Here is a 17,663-nt window from a genome sequence, read left to right as displayed (position 1 = left end):
CAATATATGATGTTTGTAACTTCTTGCCATACGAGCCGAAAAGAAAAATGTTCGCAGAAACAGTTGTACATCAGGAGTAAAATGGTTACATTTTATTTAGAGGTGTCAATTCCAGGTTCATAGATTAAAAGTCCTCACCAGGATTTTGCTCAGGCTTCCTGGATTGTGTTGATTCCACTAATTTTACCTGGATTGCTAATTAGAAAATCTAGCAAGCTTGAGCAAAATCCTGGTGAGGACTTTTAATCTATGAACCTGGAATTGACACCTCTAATTTTATTTAGAAGCCAACCACAAAAGCGTTGTTCACACCAAATAAACGTATATGCCTGTTTACTGCTGTTTTGTAAAGAGCACAAATATGAGAACTGCAGGAACTAACATACTGACCTCCTCATTCTGAAGCTCATGAATGCTGCAAGTCAATTGCACATAAAAGCTCATTACCATTTCACTGGTGTGCAGTGCATAATAATGGGGCATCAATGGTAAATAATTGCCCCTGAACCCATACATATATATAATATGAAATAACAAAAAATCCAGAAAGGGTAAAGTGTTTAATACATATGTATGCAGCAGCCTTCAAATTAGAACGACACTGTTTTGTTTATCAGGTCCAGTGAGGACAGAGCTAGCCTGCACATGCTCCGCCCCTCACCGTTTACACACAGATACCCTCTTTTGTTTGAATGAAAATGTACTTTCCACTGTCCTTTCACAGAATGTAAAGAAGGATGAAGCCTCTGACATTTATGAATTGACTGTGTGAATAGGCGAAGGTGAGAAGCATACAGAATTCAAGTCTGACCTAAAATAACCCACTGTCACCAAGCCACCGAGTACAGCAGTGTTTAGACGTAGTCAGAGCCACGTTTCTTAAACGCGTCACAGAGTTAAGCTGTTCTTAAATGTGAGTGGGTGTTCTATCACTTAGTGAAGCATTTTGTGTCACGATGCTTTTGTGAAACCCAACCTCGACTAACCTGTGCCCTCCATGTAACCCACTCGTCTTGTTTCATTTCAAACCTTCCCTGCTGTGCGAACATTTGCATCCATAACTCTGGTCTTTGCTCTGATCTCGTTGAGCTGAGATCTCGCTGAGCTGAGATCTCATCTCGGCGATGTCTGCTCTCCCCTCAGCCTCCCCCTGCTCATGCAGCACTAATCTCAGCCTGGAAAAATGGGTGTTTGTGTGCTCAGCAGAGCATTTATCTCTATGAATTCAACAATAAGAAGGGAGACAGTGTGTGTCTGGGGACTGCCTGTCTGAGAATAGTCTTTTGTAGGCCTTGACCTTTAATTGTAACTCGTCCATCAGATTTTGCAATCTCACTGTTCGTCTTTTTCACACTGTGAAGGAACAATGTAAGGAAGGAATGCAATTTTCCTTTTAATAACTTGATAATAATTTAATGTAACAATCTTTTCCAGAATGTAACGCATCCAGAGTTAGACCCCATCAACACTGAACGTTCTCATGTTTCTCAGCAATGATGACCTAAGGTACCTGTAGGCGAGTTCTGATCCTGTGCTCATACTTGTGCGTGCTGTGCTACAAGAAAGTCTTACGCGACATCCTCAAGGTCCTCAGAGCACTGGATGACATCGTTCTCGTGTTTGGTCCTTCACGGAGCCACCTCGCTGTTGGGCTTGGACATCCCATGCTGCATCTCAGCGTCCTGCTCCTCTTTAGACTGTTCCCGCAGCAAGTCACGACGAGATGATTGCAGAGCATGGGCCAAGGTATTCTTAGCCTGTTGAGATCAACATAACAGCTCCACCTTCTCAGTCTTCAGGGAATAAGATTTATTTTTATGTTACACCTTCGTTTCATCCTCATTCTGCCTTTTTAGCTCTTAAGTTTGTTGGACGTTTTCCCCTTGATAACCCAGACAGCAGAGAGTCCTTCTCCTTAAACTGACGTGTCATTTCACCTTCAGAAAACTTTTTGGCAGCTGTCAGTGGATGGATTGTCGGTAAGGCTGTTCTACAGCGATCAACATGCAACATGTGTTCATTTAAACTAGCTGTTAAGGGGAGTCACGGGACAGCGAATGCGACATCTGTGATATCTGTGATATGGAGACAGACACTCGCAGATCCAAAGCAAAAGATCGTTTAATAAAAGGGGCAAAAAAAAAAAAAAGTGTATGTGAATGAGGTGCAGGTGAGTTCAATAATCTGGTGGTGTTGATCTTGTGGAGATGGAGTGTGGCATTCTGGGGATTGTAGTTCCAGGTTGTCAGAAAGTGGAGCCTTTTGAGCAGTGAGATCATTAATGAGTCTTTGGTAGTTTTCACTTCACTTAGCTGGTCCTCCAGAGAGCAGCACATCTTTTCAAGATTGCTTCACAGATATACAAATTCATTAATTAATTAACAATAAACGAATGTAGGCCCTTGCTGATGATAAAATAATGACCTTTGTTTTTGCAATGGCCTCCATGTTGCTGGAGAGACCGTCCAGGTCACGCTCTCTCCTTTCGCAGCTTTAGCTTGATTTGCTGGAGGCTGTTGACTAGTTCTGCCACACTGTCGGTGTGTTTCTCATATGGTGCAGCTGCCTCACTCTCGTGCTGCAGGGTGGACTCTTCTAGAACATTCCACAACTTCACAAAGTCATTTCTTGATCATCTCATTCTGACCCGCCCGTGGCTCCACCAACGTTCAAGTCACCAGCAATCGTCCTTCCAGTTCTCTCTAGATCCATCCTAGCTATTTCGTTCTCCTGCGCCGAGAGCTCTCTAGCTAGGATAGATAGATGTGTTCAAATAATAATTCTAAGTTATTGCATTATCTTAGATGAATCAGGTGTGATGGATTGGCTTTTGATCCCAAACTATGCAGAACGGCAGATCTCCAGGAACAGTGCACGCACTGACTCACATCAACATGGTGCTGTAGCGTCATGTTAGTTTGGGTGAGGGTGCTTTACAGTGTCCTGCTCTCATGGGAAGGGGGGGGGGGGGGTCATGTAGCACTCACTGGTGTGGCTCTCTGTCCTGTTATTTCAGAATAAAATTGTTGTGAGAGACGATTTCTTCTGTGAGGTTTCTCACCTGCATTATTCATTTTAATGTTAGCAAAATGAAAAGCAGAATCCTGTGACATATCAGTGAAGGCATCCTTTTTCATCTTCTAGAATAAGTCAAGCTAAAGGAGGCAACAAACTTTGTTTTCCATGGTGTGTTTATCTGTCTCTGCATTGACTAATGGAAGCTTGAGATGGTCCACGTATTTATTTTAGCTCAGAGCACTCCTTCAGTTTCCTCTTCTTGACTGTGAACTCAGCATTGACCTTGTCATCTTCCAGCCTCTAGACAGCCTCCCTCAGCTTGGCTTCCAGCTGGATCGCACTTTTGATCAGTCACTCACATCTCTCTTCTGCAGCCATCAGATTATCTGATTCTTTTAAGATCCCAGAGGCTAGTGAGTTATGATTCATATATTACATTATAGCAATTCTATAGCCCATGAAACATACTGCCTGAACTTGAGGAGATCTTTCTTCTCTTGTATGACAGACACAGTCTGCTCCTCCAGCTTTCTCTCTGATCTGGCCTGATCCTCCTTACACTTGGAAAGGTCCAGCTTAATCTGGGCCATGTCTTTCACTCACCCAGCAGTATTCAGTAGAGGTTGGATCTTACACTGAAACTGTCAGTGTTTCAAATTCATAAAAGCCCGATGCCCTTTTGCAAAGATGAACATCACAGCTCAGGTTGCCACCAAGTGAAATTCACTACTAATACATTTGTAAGTTAACACGATATTTTTGTATGTGCATTATCAAAACTGTGCAGTGTGAAGCACTACTGCACTACACCGCAGCGTTCACCATTCTCTCGTGCTCTGTCCTGCATGACACAGTTCCTGGTGCACATCTCTCAACTCCCGCAGTGCTCCTCAACGTCCCGCCTTGAGGTTTATCAGTGAGAATCTCACCTGCAGTAAGAACATCACAGTTAAAACTGTAGATCTTTACAAGTAATGATGTACACATAAGTCTTTTATGTACTTAGCCATTTAATAAAGGAGTACGTGAGCCCAGGAGACTCTCTGTTGCTGTCCTAGTGTCCAGCACTGGTATTCAGAATCAGGTATCTGAAACACAGGAAGGTAGGGATGATCCACGCTCACATCTTACCTGTTCTATCAGACTCAAACGGCTTCATTTACCTAATTTTAAAGTCTTAAAATGAAGCCTTACATGCAAGATTCAGCAGCGAAAGCCACTGCAGTGTAGCTGGTGGATGACCAGATCATTTTCCATTACACCTGTTGCCAAGAAGATGTAATAAACCATGGAATGTTGGGAAATAAATGCAAAATGTGCACCAGCATTTCACATATCAAAGTTCTAATGGTGTGATAATATCCTTTGAGTAGTCCGCACACTCTTCCTGGGGTTTTGGTTTCATTTTGAATCAAGCACCCCACAAAATCAGGATGGGACTTTCTGAGATTAGACATCCACTTGTTCAGGTTTTCCTGTGAATTGACAATAATGAATAATTCATGACATTCTGTTGCAGCAGGATAAATATTTATGAGTTGTGACTCAAAAGATGAATGGGAAACTCACCCTGAATAGAGCAGAGACTGTCTGGAAAGATGCTCCTTGCTTTTTGGCTTTCTTACCACTGTTGCCACCTACACTAGTAGCAGAGTATAGCAGAGAAACAGAGAGACAAACAGAGAAACAGAGAGACAAAGTTTTCATTTCCACATTCTTCTTTCCCAGGCTCAAAATTAAGTCTAGCATTAGTTTATACAGCATTTTGAACAAGTAATAATAATTGAGTGGAATTTTGTTTAAACCCTGCCACATATGTAATGCATATAACTTGCAGGATCATCAAGTCTAGCATGTAAATAATGGCTTTCTAATGAGTGTAATCTAAAATGCAGGGTTTATGCACTCAGAAGTGCTCCGGGTAAAAAAAAAAAAAAAAAACTAAACTGAATTCTTATACGGTTCCTGCATGCTAACAGGGAGTAAGATTCATGGTCTGCAGCTTGGATTGTTTAGAGACTGAAGTGCACAGTTACCGTCTGCCCCAGCATGGCTTGCATACAGCGGGGCCAGCAGTTTCACGGATGACTTCTGGTACAGCTGCACAACAGACTCATTCAGTGGGGTTCATTCTGCAGCCAGCCAGTGATACTGTGGTGCACCATGCCAGCGTAGTGCACCAGGGAGTAGGGAGCCTCCGGCGGACCTTCTACAGCCCTGGCCTTCAAAAACCAGTTGTTTTTGCCCAGTTGTTGCTCATAGGGTTTGTTCTTCATGCACATGTCAGTAGGCTTGGGAAACACACTCTTCCTCAAGGGCCGAGAACATGCCCAGTGGCTGATGGGTAAGAGCTGTTGGTCATGAACTTCCCTATGTAGTGTTGTATTGTACCTTCTCAGTAAGCTCAATGCAGGCTCCCACGTCCATACCAAAGACTACCAACTTCTTGTCTCTTATCCCCCTCTTGCTCCAGCACAAACATGATTGAAACATGAAAGGATTGAAGAAGTTTTGCAGTCAAGTTGATGCACAGCTGCTCTGGTGTTTTTGAACTTTTGAATGATTTGAACTTGAAGTTAGTTTGAAAGGGATGTAAAAGAGTTCGAATGACAGAACAAAGCTCGTGTCTTAGGTAATGATGCCCAACTGGGTGTTGCTGGAGAGAGCATGAGAGTATTCTTGACATAACAGTCTTGATTTAGCCTGTAATGTTGCACCTAGAAGGAATTATAATATTATTATAATATTACATCAAACATCTCAAACCCAGTTATTTTGAGGACCCCAATAAAATGTAATTTTAGTTCTTTGCAACAGGGACCTCACAGAACCCCTCTATATTTCAGACAAGCAGGGCAAACATTTTTATGGTAAAGTCAAACTCAGCTTTTGTTTTGCGAATGTAAAGAAAATCACATCTCAGTAGAAACCATAACATATGATGTGAAGTGCAGACTGGACTGTTTGGGTCCTGATGGCACTTTCGTACCCTCAGTGTTATTATGCTGGGCCTACTCTTTCCACTGCTGCTTAAACATCATGTTCCCATAATGCATCACTGCTCCAGTCAGGTTGTAGATAATAACCTAGAACCAAGGATATCAATGGCATCCTAAAAAGCAGAAGATCACTTTCAGGTTATATGTTTTAAAAGTGTACCCCCTAATTAGTCTTTCCACTTATCTATGTGTGTTAACTCTGTGTGTGTGTGTGTGTGTGTGTGTGTGTGTGTGTGTGTGTGTGTGTGGTGTGTGAGAGACGATGAGTGTACCTATGATGTCTGGTTTTGTGTTACAGGTTATTTGATAGAATATATGGTAAGATCTCTCAGCCACCATGTGAAACATCACATTGGATTTCTCAAGCAGATCTGTGATAAATAGGGAAAATGAAAGCCACCACAGCGGCTAAATATATGTCACTTCATACCCGAGTTTAAAATAGGGCCTAATAAAGACAGCAAGTTTCAATATCTGCTGATGACACCTTCCCTGGTATTCCAAAGTAGATCCTGATAAATTTACCCAGGAGGGAAATATTCATATCTTGACATGCCTTGGACACCTATTTTTAGAACTCCTGCACATTTGAAAACTTGTAAATATTCTCTCTACTCACAAAGCCAGAGGTCTTGTTATTCCTCACAGTCTTGGCATTACTAAAGGGTTTGCCCTGGATGAAAAAGCAGACGACATTTGTCTCAGTAAGAAAATGATAAGTCTCAGCAGCTCCTCATCCTCTGCTCACCCTCATTGAGCCGAGCAGCTCTTTCGTCTCGTCTCCTCACGCCGCTGTTGTTGCAAAGTACTGGATGACACTTTTGGTATTTATAGTTTTCCCTGCACCAGATTCCTCCACTGGAGGACAAGAATCATTCATTGGTTAGGATCAGTCTGATTGTTGAAGACTCAAACTTTAATAAAATCTTAATTTATCTTTACAATATTCTTTGCAAGAAAGATTCTCAAGCAATTAGGATAGACTGATTCTCTCCATCTCCCAGACACAGAATGAAACACCATTTTATATTATGTAGTGTAATAGACAGTGTAACATTGTTGCGTCTGGATATTTGGATAGACACCTTTGTGCAAAAATAACACCTGATTTGTGATCATAGAGGGTGAAAATATGTCAAGGTACCTCCACTTGTGTCTTCAACACCTAATTGTTGTAGACTGAGACACACTTACAGGGCTTTATATCTTCTTAGCCTCTCATACTCATTCACTTATTAGCAAAGAGGTTAGAGGTACTACATCCTGGAATGTTCTGGCTGATAGGAGATCTAATTAATGTGTGTCCATAAACTGCATGTGTGGAGACTGAGAGACATTGTTAGACTCAGTATTAGAGGTGGAAAGAGTACTGAAAAATTGTAATTGAGTAAAAGTATCATTACTTTGCCTAAAATCTACTTAGAGTAAAAGTAAAATTACCCATCTCAAAATTTACTCGAGTAAAAGTACAAAATTACTTCATTTAAAATGTAATTTGAGTAAAAGTTGCTTAGTTACTTTTAGTTATTTAATGCATGGATGAATCATGAACCAAATTCAGCACAAGTTGTTTTAATCGATTTCAAAGTGTATTTAAGTGCACATCCACACGCAAAAAGATCAGCTGGGCTCAGGAACATACTTCCTCACAGCACAAGGACAGTCACAACCTGTACCATAAAGTGCAAACAATTTTCAGTCATATTGTCCAACGGACAACACTATAATAAGAATAAAGAAATTTAAATTACAAATTATTCAAAAAACAAAATGCACACAAAATTAAGTGCCCACAATATGCCACAAATCAAACTAAAATGCAACAGGATTCCACTACTCACAATAAAATGCTCACAGGATCCCACATTAAAAAAAAAATGCACATAGGATCCCACAATTTAAAAGTAAGTGCTCACAGGATCCAACTATTCAAAATACAGTGCCCACCGGATCCCACTATTCACAATAAAATGCCCACAGGTTGCCACAACTCAAAATAAAATATAAAATGACCACAGGATCCCACATCTCCCAATAAAACAAAATGCGCACAGGATTCCACTATTTAAAACGCTCACAGGATCCAACTATTCACAATAAAATGTCCACAGGATCCCACAGAACCTGATAGATAGAAGATTTAAAGATAGAGCAATCTCATCCTTTTGGAAAAAAAGTGCACCAGATTACGACCTGATTATGAGACAATGGAAAGGGCGCCCGCATTTAATTATTCACCATCAATATTTTTTTATTCAGTAATGTGACGGCATTCAAATGTAGTGAAGTAAAACTACTTGGTGAAGGAAACACCTGGAGTAGGGATAAACCTGTAACAGGAAACACCTGGAGCAGGGGTAAACCTGTAACAGGAAACACCTGGAGTAGGGATAAACCTGTAACAGGAAACACCAGGAGTAGGGATAAACCTGTAACAGGAAACACCTGGAGTAGGGATAAACCTGTAACAGGAAACACCTGGAGCAGGGGTAAACCTGTAACAGGAAACACCTGGAGCAGTGGTAAACCTGTAACAGGAAATACCTGGAGTAGGGGTAAACCTGTAACAGGAAACACCTGGAGTAGGGATAAACCCAGGGTTGCCAACTTTTGACGTTCGCTTGGAGTGAGATTTTAACCTGGAGCTGGTGGCGAGTGTATATTGTTGAGCGGGGGGGTGGGGGGGGGGGGGGTGGCGAACGAAAGTTGTTGAGCCAGGGGGGGGGGGGGGGGGGGGGGGGGGGGTGGCGAACGTAAAATGGACACAGATTCAGTGTTATATCGCCGGTGGATGGCGCCAGAGCTAGCGAACTAGTAACGTATTGAATCATATATGTGGATCTGAGGTAAATAAACTGGTTATTTTTTTTCGGCGTGAGATATCGGAAGTGTGGCGTGAGAGCGTGTGAAAATGGTCAAATGCGTGTGTCTCACGCTCAGTGCGTGAGAGTTGGCAACCCTGTAAACCTGTAACAGGAAACACCAGGAGTAGGGATAAACCTGTAACAGGAAACACCTGGAGTAGGGATAAACCTGTAACAGGAAACACCTGGAGTAGGGATAAACCTGTAACAGGAAACACCAGGAGTAGGGATAAACCTGTAACAGGAAACACCTGGAGTAGGGATAAACCTGTAACAGGAAACACCTGGAGCAGATTCCAAATTCCAAATACTAATGTTTCTAAAGTTCCTTGCATCTGGGATTGTCAGAGGTGTCTGAAACAAAAACAAATAAAATTATTTACATAATGACACATAAATATTCGATACATTATTATCTGTGGAATTTAAAGGTGAGAGCTGAGAAGGGGACAGATTGCATAGGGGTGTGCTTTGCTGCTAGTGCGTTTTCTGCCACTAATTATTTCCTTGCTAATTAGGTGCTAGAGGAGGTAAGGCTCATGAGCACCCTGAATCAGCCTAAACCTCAATCTTCAAACGAATAATGTGAACGTGAAGAATATGACTCAAGTCCCTCCGGACTGGAGCTGAGGAGCGTGACTCACCTGGGCCGTCGTCATCCTGAGGAAGGCCAGCAGCTACAGACGGTCTGTGCTGATGTCGTGTGGGAGGAACCTCCCTGTTACGACCACATCCAGGCTGAGCCCATAACAGACAGGGTGTGGTATGTGAACTGATGACAGCTGCCCGAGAAATAACCCACAATCAGCACACCGATGAATATAAGTGAATACATATATTGTTTTCATTGTCTAACAGCTCTTCCGTTATATAGCGTAATAGTGCCTTTCCTTTAGTCTACACTGGAAGCAATTGCAGTTCACATGTTGGTATGTTTTGCAAAGCACTGTTGCCACAGCACTGTTGCCCTTATAATCGATATAGTTACCCTTATCACAGAAATTGTGTTGCCCTTTTCACAGAGATTGTGTTGTTCTTATCATAGTGATTGTGTTGTTCTTATCACAGAGACTGTGTTGTTCTTATCACAGTGATTGTGTTATCCTTATCACAGAGATTGTGTTATCTTTATCACAGAGATTGTGTTGTTTTTATCACAGAGACTGTGTTGTTCTTATCACAGAGATTGTGTTACCCTTATCACAGGGATTGTGTTGTTCCTATCACAGAGATTGTGTTGTTCATATCACAGAGATTGTATTGTTTTTATCACAGAGATTTCCTGTGTCTGGACAGCTATGGCTCCTTGTGAGATACAGTGATGGCATTCTTTTTGCATAGGCCTGTAGCCTGAGGTGAAAGTGGAGATTTACAGCACTCTGTGTACTGGTGGACAGTAGTAAAATAACTGCACTGGAAATGTAGAATTCAGGAAATATTCAAATTAAAAAGTGTTGTAAACACAGTGGGATCAGTTGGAAAGGACATTACTCTGTTTTGTAAAATACCCAACACTGAACTCTTCTTTCGTCTCTTTTACAGATCACCCGCACGGCTCCTTCAAGCACTGCAATGATTTCTTATCACATTGCTATTTTGGTTTTACACTTAAGGAATGTTTCTGACCTAAATTAGTTAATCAATACTTCATTTGTTAATTATTGGTTAAATAATTAATAGTTAGTTAATTTAGATTTAAGCAAGCTGCAATGGAAAATGTAAGACACATGAACATATTTTTCAATGCACTACTGACACAAATATATTGTGGCCCCGGTGAACTGAGCTCTGATGTGTGAAGTGTGGGTCCCAGCCGTGCAGCCACTGTCGGGCCCTTGAGCCCTATGAACTCCAGGGACTCCATACAAATGCTGACCCTGTTGTTTAATACCAGCCTCCAAGATGAGAGGAATCCTGTCTTTGGTTGTCTTGCACTGAACAATGACAATGCATCTGAATCTAATCTAATATGTATGGACATTCAGTTTGATTTCTTCTATTAATTGATTGTGTGTTTAAAATCACGTAAAGTTTAAATTAACCAAATGAGGATAAAACCTGCAGACGTAATGTTGAACAGGAACTGTTTTAATTCAAAGTGTTTATATTAGCTTTATTATACACAGGGATATGCTATGTATGCTGCCATAACAACAAAAACAACAACAACAACAACAATTTGCATATGCAATAATATACTTGTTTATAATAACAACAACATCAATAATAATAATATAACAACAACAACAATAATGATAATATAATTATTTTTAAAGTTAAATGTATTTACCTTGAGAGTATTCCAGAAAGAGGCAGCCTTGAACTTCCTGTGCAAGAACCCCTCCTGTTGGGAAAGTCAGGAACATTGTGTGAGTCTGAAAATGCTCAAATTGTGATTGATTACAGCATCATTTTTGTTCGCTACCATTTATTTGTAATTATTCAGCATCCTGTTCTTTTTTTTTCACTGGAATTCAAACACAATTATCTCACTCCAGATCCTGAAGCTGCTGACGTGTCTCTTCTGCGGGACCATGACTGCATGGGCATGCCTCCCCTGCCCAGCTCTCTTTAAACCCCTGTTGGAGCCAAGGCTGTCAGACCTCTCGCTAGCATGTGGACGATGTGCAGTGGAGAAAGTTCTCCCTCATCGGGCCTCACTTAGGCAGCACTTTCAGAACCACCCTTTGTCCACAGTCCTGCTTATCACTTGCTCCGGGCTCTCTGACAGGCCGCGGTAAGAATAGCTGAGCGGCCGTCTGTGTGCGAGGGACTGGGGTTAAACGCAGAGATGGGGGCAGTTCTGGGGCAGATACTCCACACAAGCTCTGTTTGAGTCTGGCAGCACAAAACCAGCCTTGTTGGCCACAGAGTGTCACTTCTTCGTTCGGTCCGTCTGCACAGCACCAGGCATTGTGCAATGCGATGTCTCTAGAACCCCTCCAACGTCCAGGGGCATGTTCTTCACTCACTCGCATCTGGAACTTCCTAACAAAGCCCTTTTAGAAAGTTCCCAGGCCCGGCGACCAGAGCCAGACGTTTCTTGTTTGACCTCTGGTTTTGGGAAATAAGGGCGGGAGAACATGGCTAAGGGGTCAAATCTGTTCATTCTTTCCACGTCATGTGGATTTTCAAGCCTGGGATTTGAGTTGCTTTGTGCTGAGAGGAGTTCCCCTGTGGGTGAAAGATACACTCCCTGTAGAAGCCTCTGATCTGGTGTTAGATGCACACAGGACTCTCGCGTCCACTGCTGTCTTGTAAAGGGTCGTTCGAGGAACTGGAATACATGGTAAGAGTTTTGGTTTGACACTGACGTTCATTGTACGCTTTAAATTCTCGTACTCTTTGAATTCTGCAGTTTATTTTGATTGCTAAGAGTTGGTGATGAATGCCCAGTGGATCTTAATCTGAAAGTATTTGAATCTAAATGTCTTAACCTAGAAGTGAAATTCACTGTTTGTTGAGCCCATCGATCTGTTCTACTCTTGTCTTGTCTACCTTGTCTTAACTCTTATGGCTCCTCTGTTAGTTCCTGAACAACCCTCCTGTTTACCATGAAGCAAGGAAATGTCATGTGAAATCTGGTTTGTTTATATAGACATGCTCATTAGATTGGACTTGAGGCCATGTGCCCTTCGAGCTGTCTCATGTCCCTCCTCTCATTTCTGACCCATTCAAGTGTGTTAAATTATGGCCTCCTGGAATACCCAGTCTTTCCCTCCATGTGCTTTGTGTCAAGCATTAGCGCAGCGCAGAGTTGTGCTTTTCCAGCCGTCTGTTTGCCTGGCTAATAGCTACGCTTTCAATTCACCCTCTGGCTGCTTTTCAGCCTTATGATGTGTTTTCAAAATTATTGTTAGCATTTTCTGATGGCCCACGTTTATTGCAATTCCCAGGGTAAACTTTTGAGTCAAAGGATGATGTATAAAGCTTTCTGGGTGTGGGATGCATGATTATATCCCCAGCTATAAGGTGCTTGATGAAAAGGGAGGGAATCCAGGTTTTGAGCATAATGAAATATCTTTCTATGTCTGTTTTGCTGTGAAATTCAGTGAAAAATGTGAAATTTGTATTCACTGCCATGATGCCAACTTTGGGGCCTTAATATCTGTTACTGAATAGTAAAAATTGGGTCTATTATTTATTAGTATTCGTGATGAACACTAATACACATAATGCATAATACAGTTTATATATACAGCCAACCTGGTGTTATAGGTAATGTACTGTAAGAGTTGCTCTCAACTTCAGGTTCTAGATAGAAGCTTTTATTTTGTAATTTAAGAGCTGCTTCCTCTTGGATCCTGGACTAATCATAATGAAAGAAACTGCAGGATTTGGCTCTGAAAATCCAAGGACTGAAACTATGAGATCTTCCTCTCCAGTCAGTCCCTTGCTTTATGCAGCAGAGAAAGTGTGAACTCACTGTGTCTGGGGATCTCATGTATCTCTCTTCCACCCAGTTAATATCTATTGCTTAGTCTGACAGCTCCTAACCTGCAGTGTGAACTGTGAATGACTTGCTGGACATCTTTGCAGGCATCTGTCTGGTCTTTGCTATCAGCTGATTGACAAAACTGAAAAAAGCAATTGCATTATCTAACTACATAAGGCAAAAATGCCATTAATCATCGTTCCACTTGGCAAATTCACAGGGGCTGGCAATTTTAGACCCAAGCATACAAATTAGTTTCCCACCTTGATTCAGTAGTAAAGAAGCAGAAACATCTCGGAACTGACGGAGGGCATTTCATGAAAGGTTCTGTTGATCCAAACGGGCAGTTAGTCTTTTAATGAGACCTGTTAGCACAGCGGTATGCCGAGGCAGACAGCCAGTGTCCAGGCCCACTGCTGTTCTCCTATGGAACCCCCCTAAACCACACCAGCGTAGGTGCCTGGGTGTAAATGACGAACTTCGCTGTAGCCGCCCGTCAGAAAGGGCAGTCGTACCGGCACCCAAATGGTCTGCCGTCTAGACGCTAAAGCGGAAGAGCGGAAGAGCGGAGTAGTTGTGCGTGGCATCCTCGAGGGTCTGTGCCCCCCTCTCAGCATGCGCTGGGCGCTTGAATAAGCCTCGAACCAGAGATCTGCAGAGAAGGAGGAGAGAAGTGGGTGAAGGGGGGGGAGGGGAGGAAGTGGTGTGGAATCTCTTTTATGTGGCACATCAAAGAGGGGCTCCGCCCACGGTGGCCATGGCAGCGCAGTGCTGCACAGTGCCCAGTCTGATGGCTCCTTATTCTTCCTTATACCCTCCAACCCTCTCTCTCTCTCTCTCTCTCTCTCTCTCTCTCTCTCTCTCCCCAATGAGCTGGTGTGCCCAGTCCCGTGTGTGAGGACAGGCCAAGTTCAGCCTGATCTGGCTCTGCTTGTATTGTGTCTTGGTAGCCAACTCTCTCAGTCTGGGGAGCCTTCCTGCTTTCACTGGTCCTCCGCTCTAACGTTTGTCTTGCTATCTAAGGCTCTGCTCTTGTTTCCTGCTTTTGGTGTTGCTTTGATCCTTTTCCTTCTCTTTCCCTCTCTCCCCCTCTCTCCATCTCACTCTCTGTCTTTCCCTCTCTCCTTCTTTCCCTCTCCCTTTCACTCTCCCTCTTTCTTTCTCTCTCTCCTTCTCTCCTTATCTCCCTCTACCTTTCACTCTCCCTCTCTCCTTCTCTCCCTTTCCCTTTCACTCTTCCTCTCTCCCTTTCTCCCTCATTATATATACCCCTCTCTCAGTCTCTTTCTCCCTCTCTCCCTTTACCTTTCTCCATCTTTATATATACCACTCGCTCACTATCTCCCTCTCCCCTTCTCCCGCTCTCTCTCTCTTTATATATACCCCCTTCTCCTTCTCTCTCTCTCTCTCTCTCTCCCCCTCCCTCTTTCCCTCTTCACATATACCCTTCTCTCACTCTGAGCGATTTCTGGACACTGTAGATAAGGTGTGTGAGCCATTGGTTTTGTTTTGACTGGTAATATAATGTTAGATTGTTGGATATTTTTTTCTCATCAGGCTGCGACCTACCACACAACACAGAATAATTTTTAAGATGGTCCTACTTGCATTTGTAAACCTTTCATAGTTCCATTATAAAAACCCCAAAATGATAAGCTTCTAGGGCTTTATGCTCATGGCTTTATTATGTCTTGCATCCTTTAGAAATGTATAATTTCTGTCAAGTGTAAGTTATCTTGGCCACGCACAATTCTTCAGATCCCTTTATCCCCACCCGTCACTGACAGCAGTTCACAGCCCAGAAATATTCAATCACAGACAGTCCTGTGGTCACATACAGACAGCAAAGAGTTGGAAGCTGTGTAGTGCAAATGTTGCATCCAGATGGGTGATTGGCATTAAATGCCTCCAGTGGGATTCTAATAAAGTGGTGCATGTAACCCAGTGACTGGTGAGCATACGGTGATGAGAAGTTCTGGCCATGTTTTCGTGGCAGGGCTGCGAAACACCTGTGATTTGTCAGAAACATTCCCCAAAACATTCTGCAGGGACATGTGAACCTAGCCACCATGCTTACATCACACGGCATTATGATTCATTCCAACAGCCGTTGGATTACCAAAGCTGATTACAACCCAAAATGCCTGAACACAGTGCGGCGAACGCAGTGCGGCGAACGTAGTGCGGTGAACGCATCACTACACAGAAGAAGACATCAGCTCTGACCTTTCACAATGAAGAAGTTCTTATGTGATTAGTGTTTTAATTATAATTGCGCAGCCACTACTGTGGAGGAGAACTGGAAGGGTTAACAGAGGTGAGGTTCATGTCACTAAGGCTGTTGTCTGTTGTCTCCTGGCCCGTCTGCGGTGTGTGTCCCAGGAGTGCAGGGGTTCCAGCTGTGGTGCAGACCAGAAAGGGGCCAGCGCTCCTCTGCCAGCAGGCTGGAGGTGCTCCAGGCCAGACGAGGGGCACAAAGACCATGCGGACGACACAGGTGGGTCCGCTTCTCCCTTACCTCACATTTTTACGCCTGGGGCTCGGTGGACGCGTGCTTTCTGATCAGGGCTTGTCTCCACACTTGAGACCTTCCGTTTTGCCCCGAAAGTGACTATAGGCCGACATTTGTACACAGAGAAGGTAATCATGCAGTGGAAATACATCAGACATTAAAGTCTTTCTTGGACAGCCGTGCCCACAGGCTGCTTCACGCCACGTCCCTTTGATTAGGCCTTGCCGGCCGATCAAAACAAACCTGCTCATTGGTTCTCCACTCCACTGTCACCAGCCACACAACAAGTGGCTTATCTGCACACGCTTCATATGAAACGGCCGAACCGAGCCCTCGGGCGGCAGGCTGGGCCTGCGACTGTCCGATAAGAGGGCAGACACTTCTCTCATTGTGTTGCGTAACCACGGCAGCCTGTCTAGGCCAGGGGTGATGGGCCGCCGGCTGGGATGCATTCGCATTCTCTGCCATCGTCTGAAATGGGAGCAACGGAGTCGATCAGGAATGGATTCTTTTTTTATTTACACACACACACACACACACACACACACACAGTGTTTGTAACCTTTTCATTTCCCTGTGCCACTGACGTAGCGCAGCCCTCCGCCTGCTCTGCCCAACGCCTGAGTGGCCATTTGTTTTCAGTGTGCTGCTCTATCAGTGATCACTATCAGCAGTTAAGGAGCGCAGCCGTGGGATGCCGCATCATTGCTGATCTTGGATCAGAGTTCTCTCTTGCAATAATTCACACTGCTGTGTTTTTAGTAGAAAGCAGGTCCAGGGTCAGTGCTCTCTTTTTACGAGTGCCGCATTATACCTGACTCTGGGTTGGCACCCAGCACGTCCCTGGCTCAGGCCCTCGGGTCTCCTGGGAGGACTGGCCGGACCGTCTGTGGGCTATTTTAGGGAACAGCCGTAACGTTGTGTAAACAACAGCGTGTTTTCCTTTCTTCAGTGTTTCTGTACAGTGCTTGTCTCTCGTGGATTACACATCGGCCATGATGCGCAGCTCAGTGTTATATTTGTTTTATATAGCTGGCATCCGTTGCCTTTCAAAATGAATAACTGCCATTTTGTGAGAAATGTGAGAAGTCAGATACATGTGTCAGAGACCCAACATGAAGGTCTCTCAGTCATTAAAACAATCTTCTGGTCTTTTGATGTGTAAAAAAGAAAAAAAAGCAATCATAGCTGTGGCTGCTTAAACCATATTGAATATAAGGGCAAATATACAGAGTCTGACTTTTTGACGCCTGCTTACAGAAACTCTGACCTGCACCTCCCAGACATCTAAAGCTGCACTAACATTTAAGATCACTGCTGTCAATCAGCCAACCTAAATAACCACGGCTGCTATCTGAGACTGATTAAAGAATAACAGTTGCTCAGGACTTTATTTTTTTGTCTCTGTGGGGAGATTTGATGCTTTCTGCCTGGAAAGAGTGAAGCTGTTTATCATGTGTGGGTAAAAAGATCCATCTGAGCCCTCAGGCAACATTATTAGGGGCCTCTGAGTGACAGGTGTGGCTGGCATCTCTGTACACAGCAGGGAAAGTGCGACTGCACTTGACTGGTGATGGGTGACCCGCTTCCATTGGAAGGAACGCGGCGGTTGTTGAGACTGGGATGCGCTACGGCCAGAGGAGACATTTGTGACAGTGAAGGCTTGAACGTGCACATATTTGCTGATCTCATGAGCTATTACAAGCGCAGTGTCGTTTGAACAGATCGGTTTCTTAATCATCACGTTCCCTTGTAATGAGAGAGGTGAAGGACTGAAATGATTCTGTTATCAGACCCGTTATCAGACGGTTTTATGTCTGGTTCCTTTATGTTGC

At 43.5% G+C, this 17,663-nt stretch overlaps 2 protein-coding genes across 3 annotated transcripts in view; one reads left to right on the top strand and one right to left on the bottom strand.

Annotated features, from left to right (window-relative positions):
- Nucleotides 1-333: 333 nt before the first annotated feature.
- LOC143508351 (uncharacterized) lies at nucleotides 334-11,589 on the bottom strand. Its single transcript, XM_076996801.1, has 9 exons — nucleotides 11,375-11,589; nucleotides 11,172-11,225; nucleotides 9,526-9,663; nucleotides 6,637-6,875; nucleotides 5,055-5,735; nucleotides 4,588-4,655; nucleotides 4,213-4,493; nucleotides 4,044-4,106; nucleotides 334-3,947 (listed from the first exon to the last, which is right to left on the bottom strand). Exons 1-4 carry the CDS (start codon nucleotides 11,415-11,417, stop codon nucleotides 6,802-6,804), a joined length of 309 nt encoding a protein of 102 aa, XP_076852916.1. The 5' UTR covers nucleotides 11,418-11,589; the 3' UTR covers nucleotides 334-3,947; nucleotides 4,044-4,106; nucleotides 4,213-4,493; nucleotides 4,588-4,655; nucleotides 5,055-5,735; nucleotides 6,637-6,801.
- Nucleotides 11,590-12,023: 434 nt separating this feature from the next.
- Nucleotides 12,024-17,663, top strand: part of gas7a (growth arrest-specific 7a) — a 31,622-nt gene continuing 25,982 nt past the window's right edge. For both annotated transcript variants that reach the window (XR_013129327.1, XM_076996787.1), the window contains exons 1-2: nucleotides 12,024-12,170; nucleotides 15,699-15,813. Coding sequence is in view for 1 of the 2 variants with exons in the window: in XM_076996787.1 (XP_076852902.1) it covers nucleotides 12,105-12,170; nucleotides 15,699-15,813 (181 nt within the window). In the remaining variant the exon portion in view is untranslated. The remainder of the gene's footprint in view (nucleotides 12,171-15,698; nucleotides 15,814-17,663) is intronic.

Source organism: Brachyhypopomus gauderio, chromosome 2 (genome assembly GCF_052324685.1).
Source record: "Brachyhypopomus gauderio isolate BG-103 chromosome 2, BGAUD_0.2, whole genome shotgun sequence".
Lineage (NCBI taxonomy): Eukaryota > Metazoa > Chordata > Actinopteri > Gymnotiformes > Hypopomidae > Brachyhypopomus > Brachyhypopomus gauderio.
Note: the sequence above shows the minus strand (reverse complement) of the source record. Positions and strands in the feature narration are given on the sequence as shown.

Coding starts and splice junctions, on each gene's coding strand:
- LOC143508351 (XM_076996801.1), bottom strand. CDS start 11,417: ATGGTCCCGCAGAAGAGACACGTCAGCAGCTTCAGGATCTGGA. Junction 11,226..11,374: donor CAGCAGCTTCAGGATCTGGA/GTGAGATAATTG, acceptor CTTTCCCAACAG/GAGGGGTTCTTGCACAGGAA. Junction 9,664..11,171: donor CTTTCTGGAATACTCTCAAG/GTAAATACATTT, acceptor TTTCTCGGGCAG/CTGTCATCAGTTCACATACC.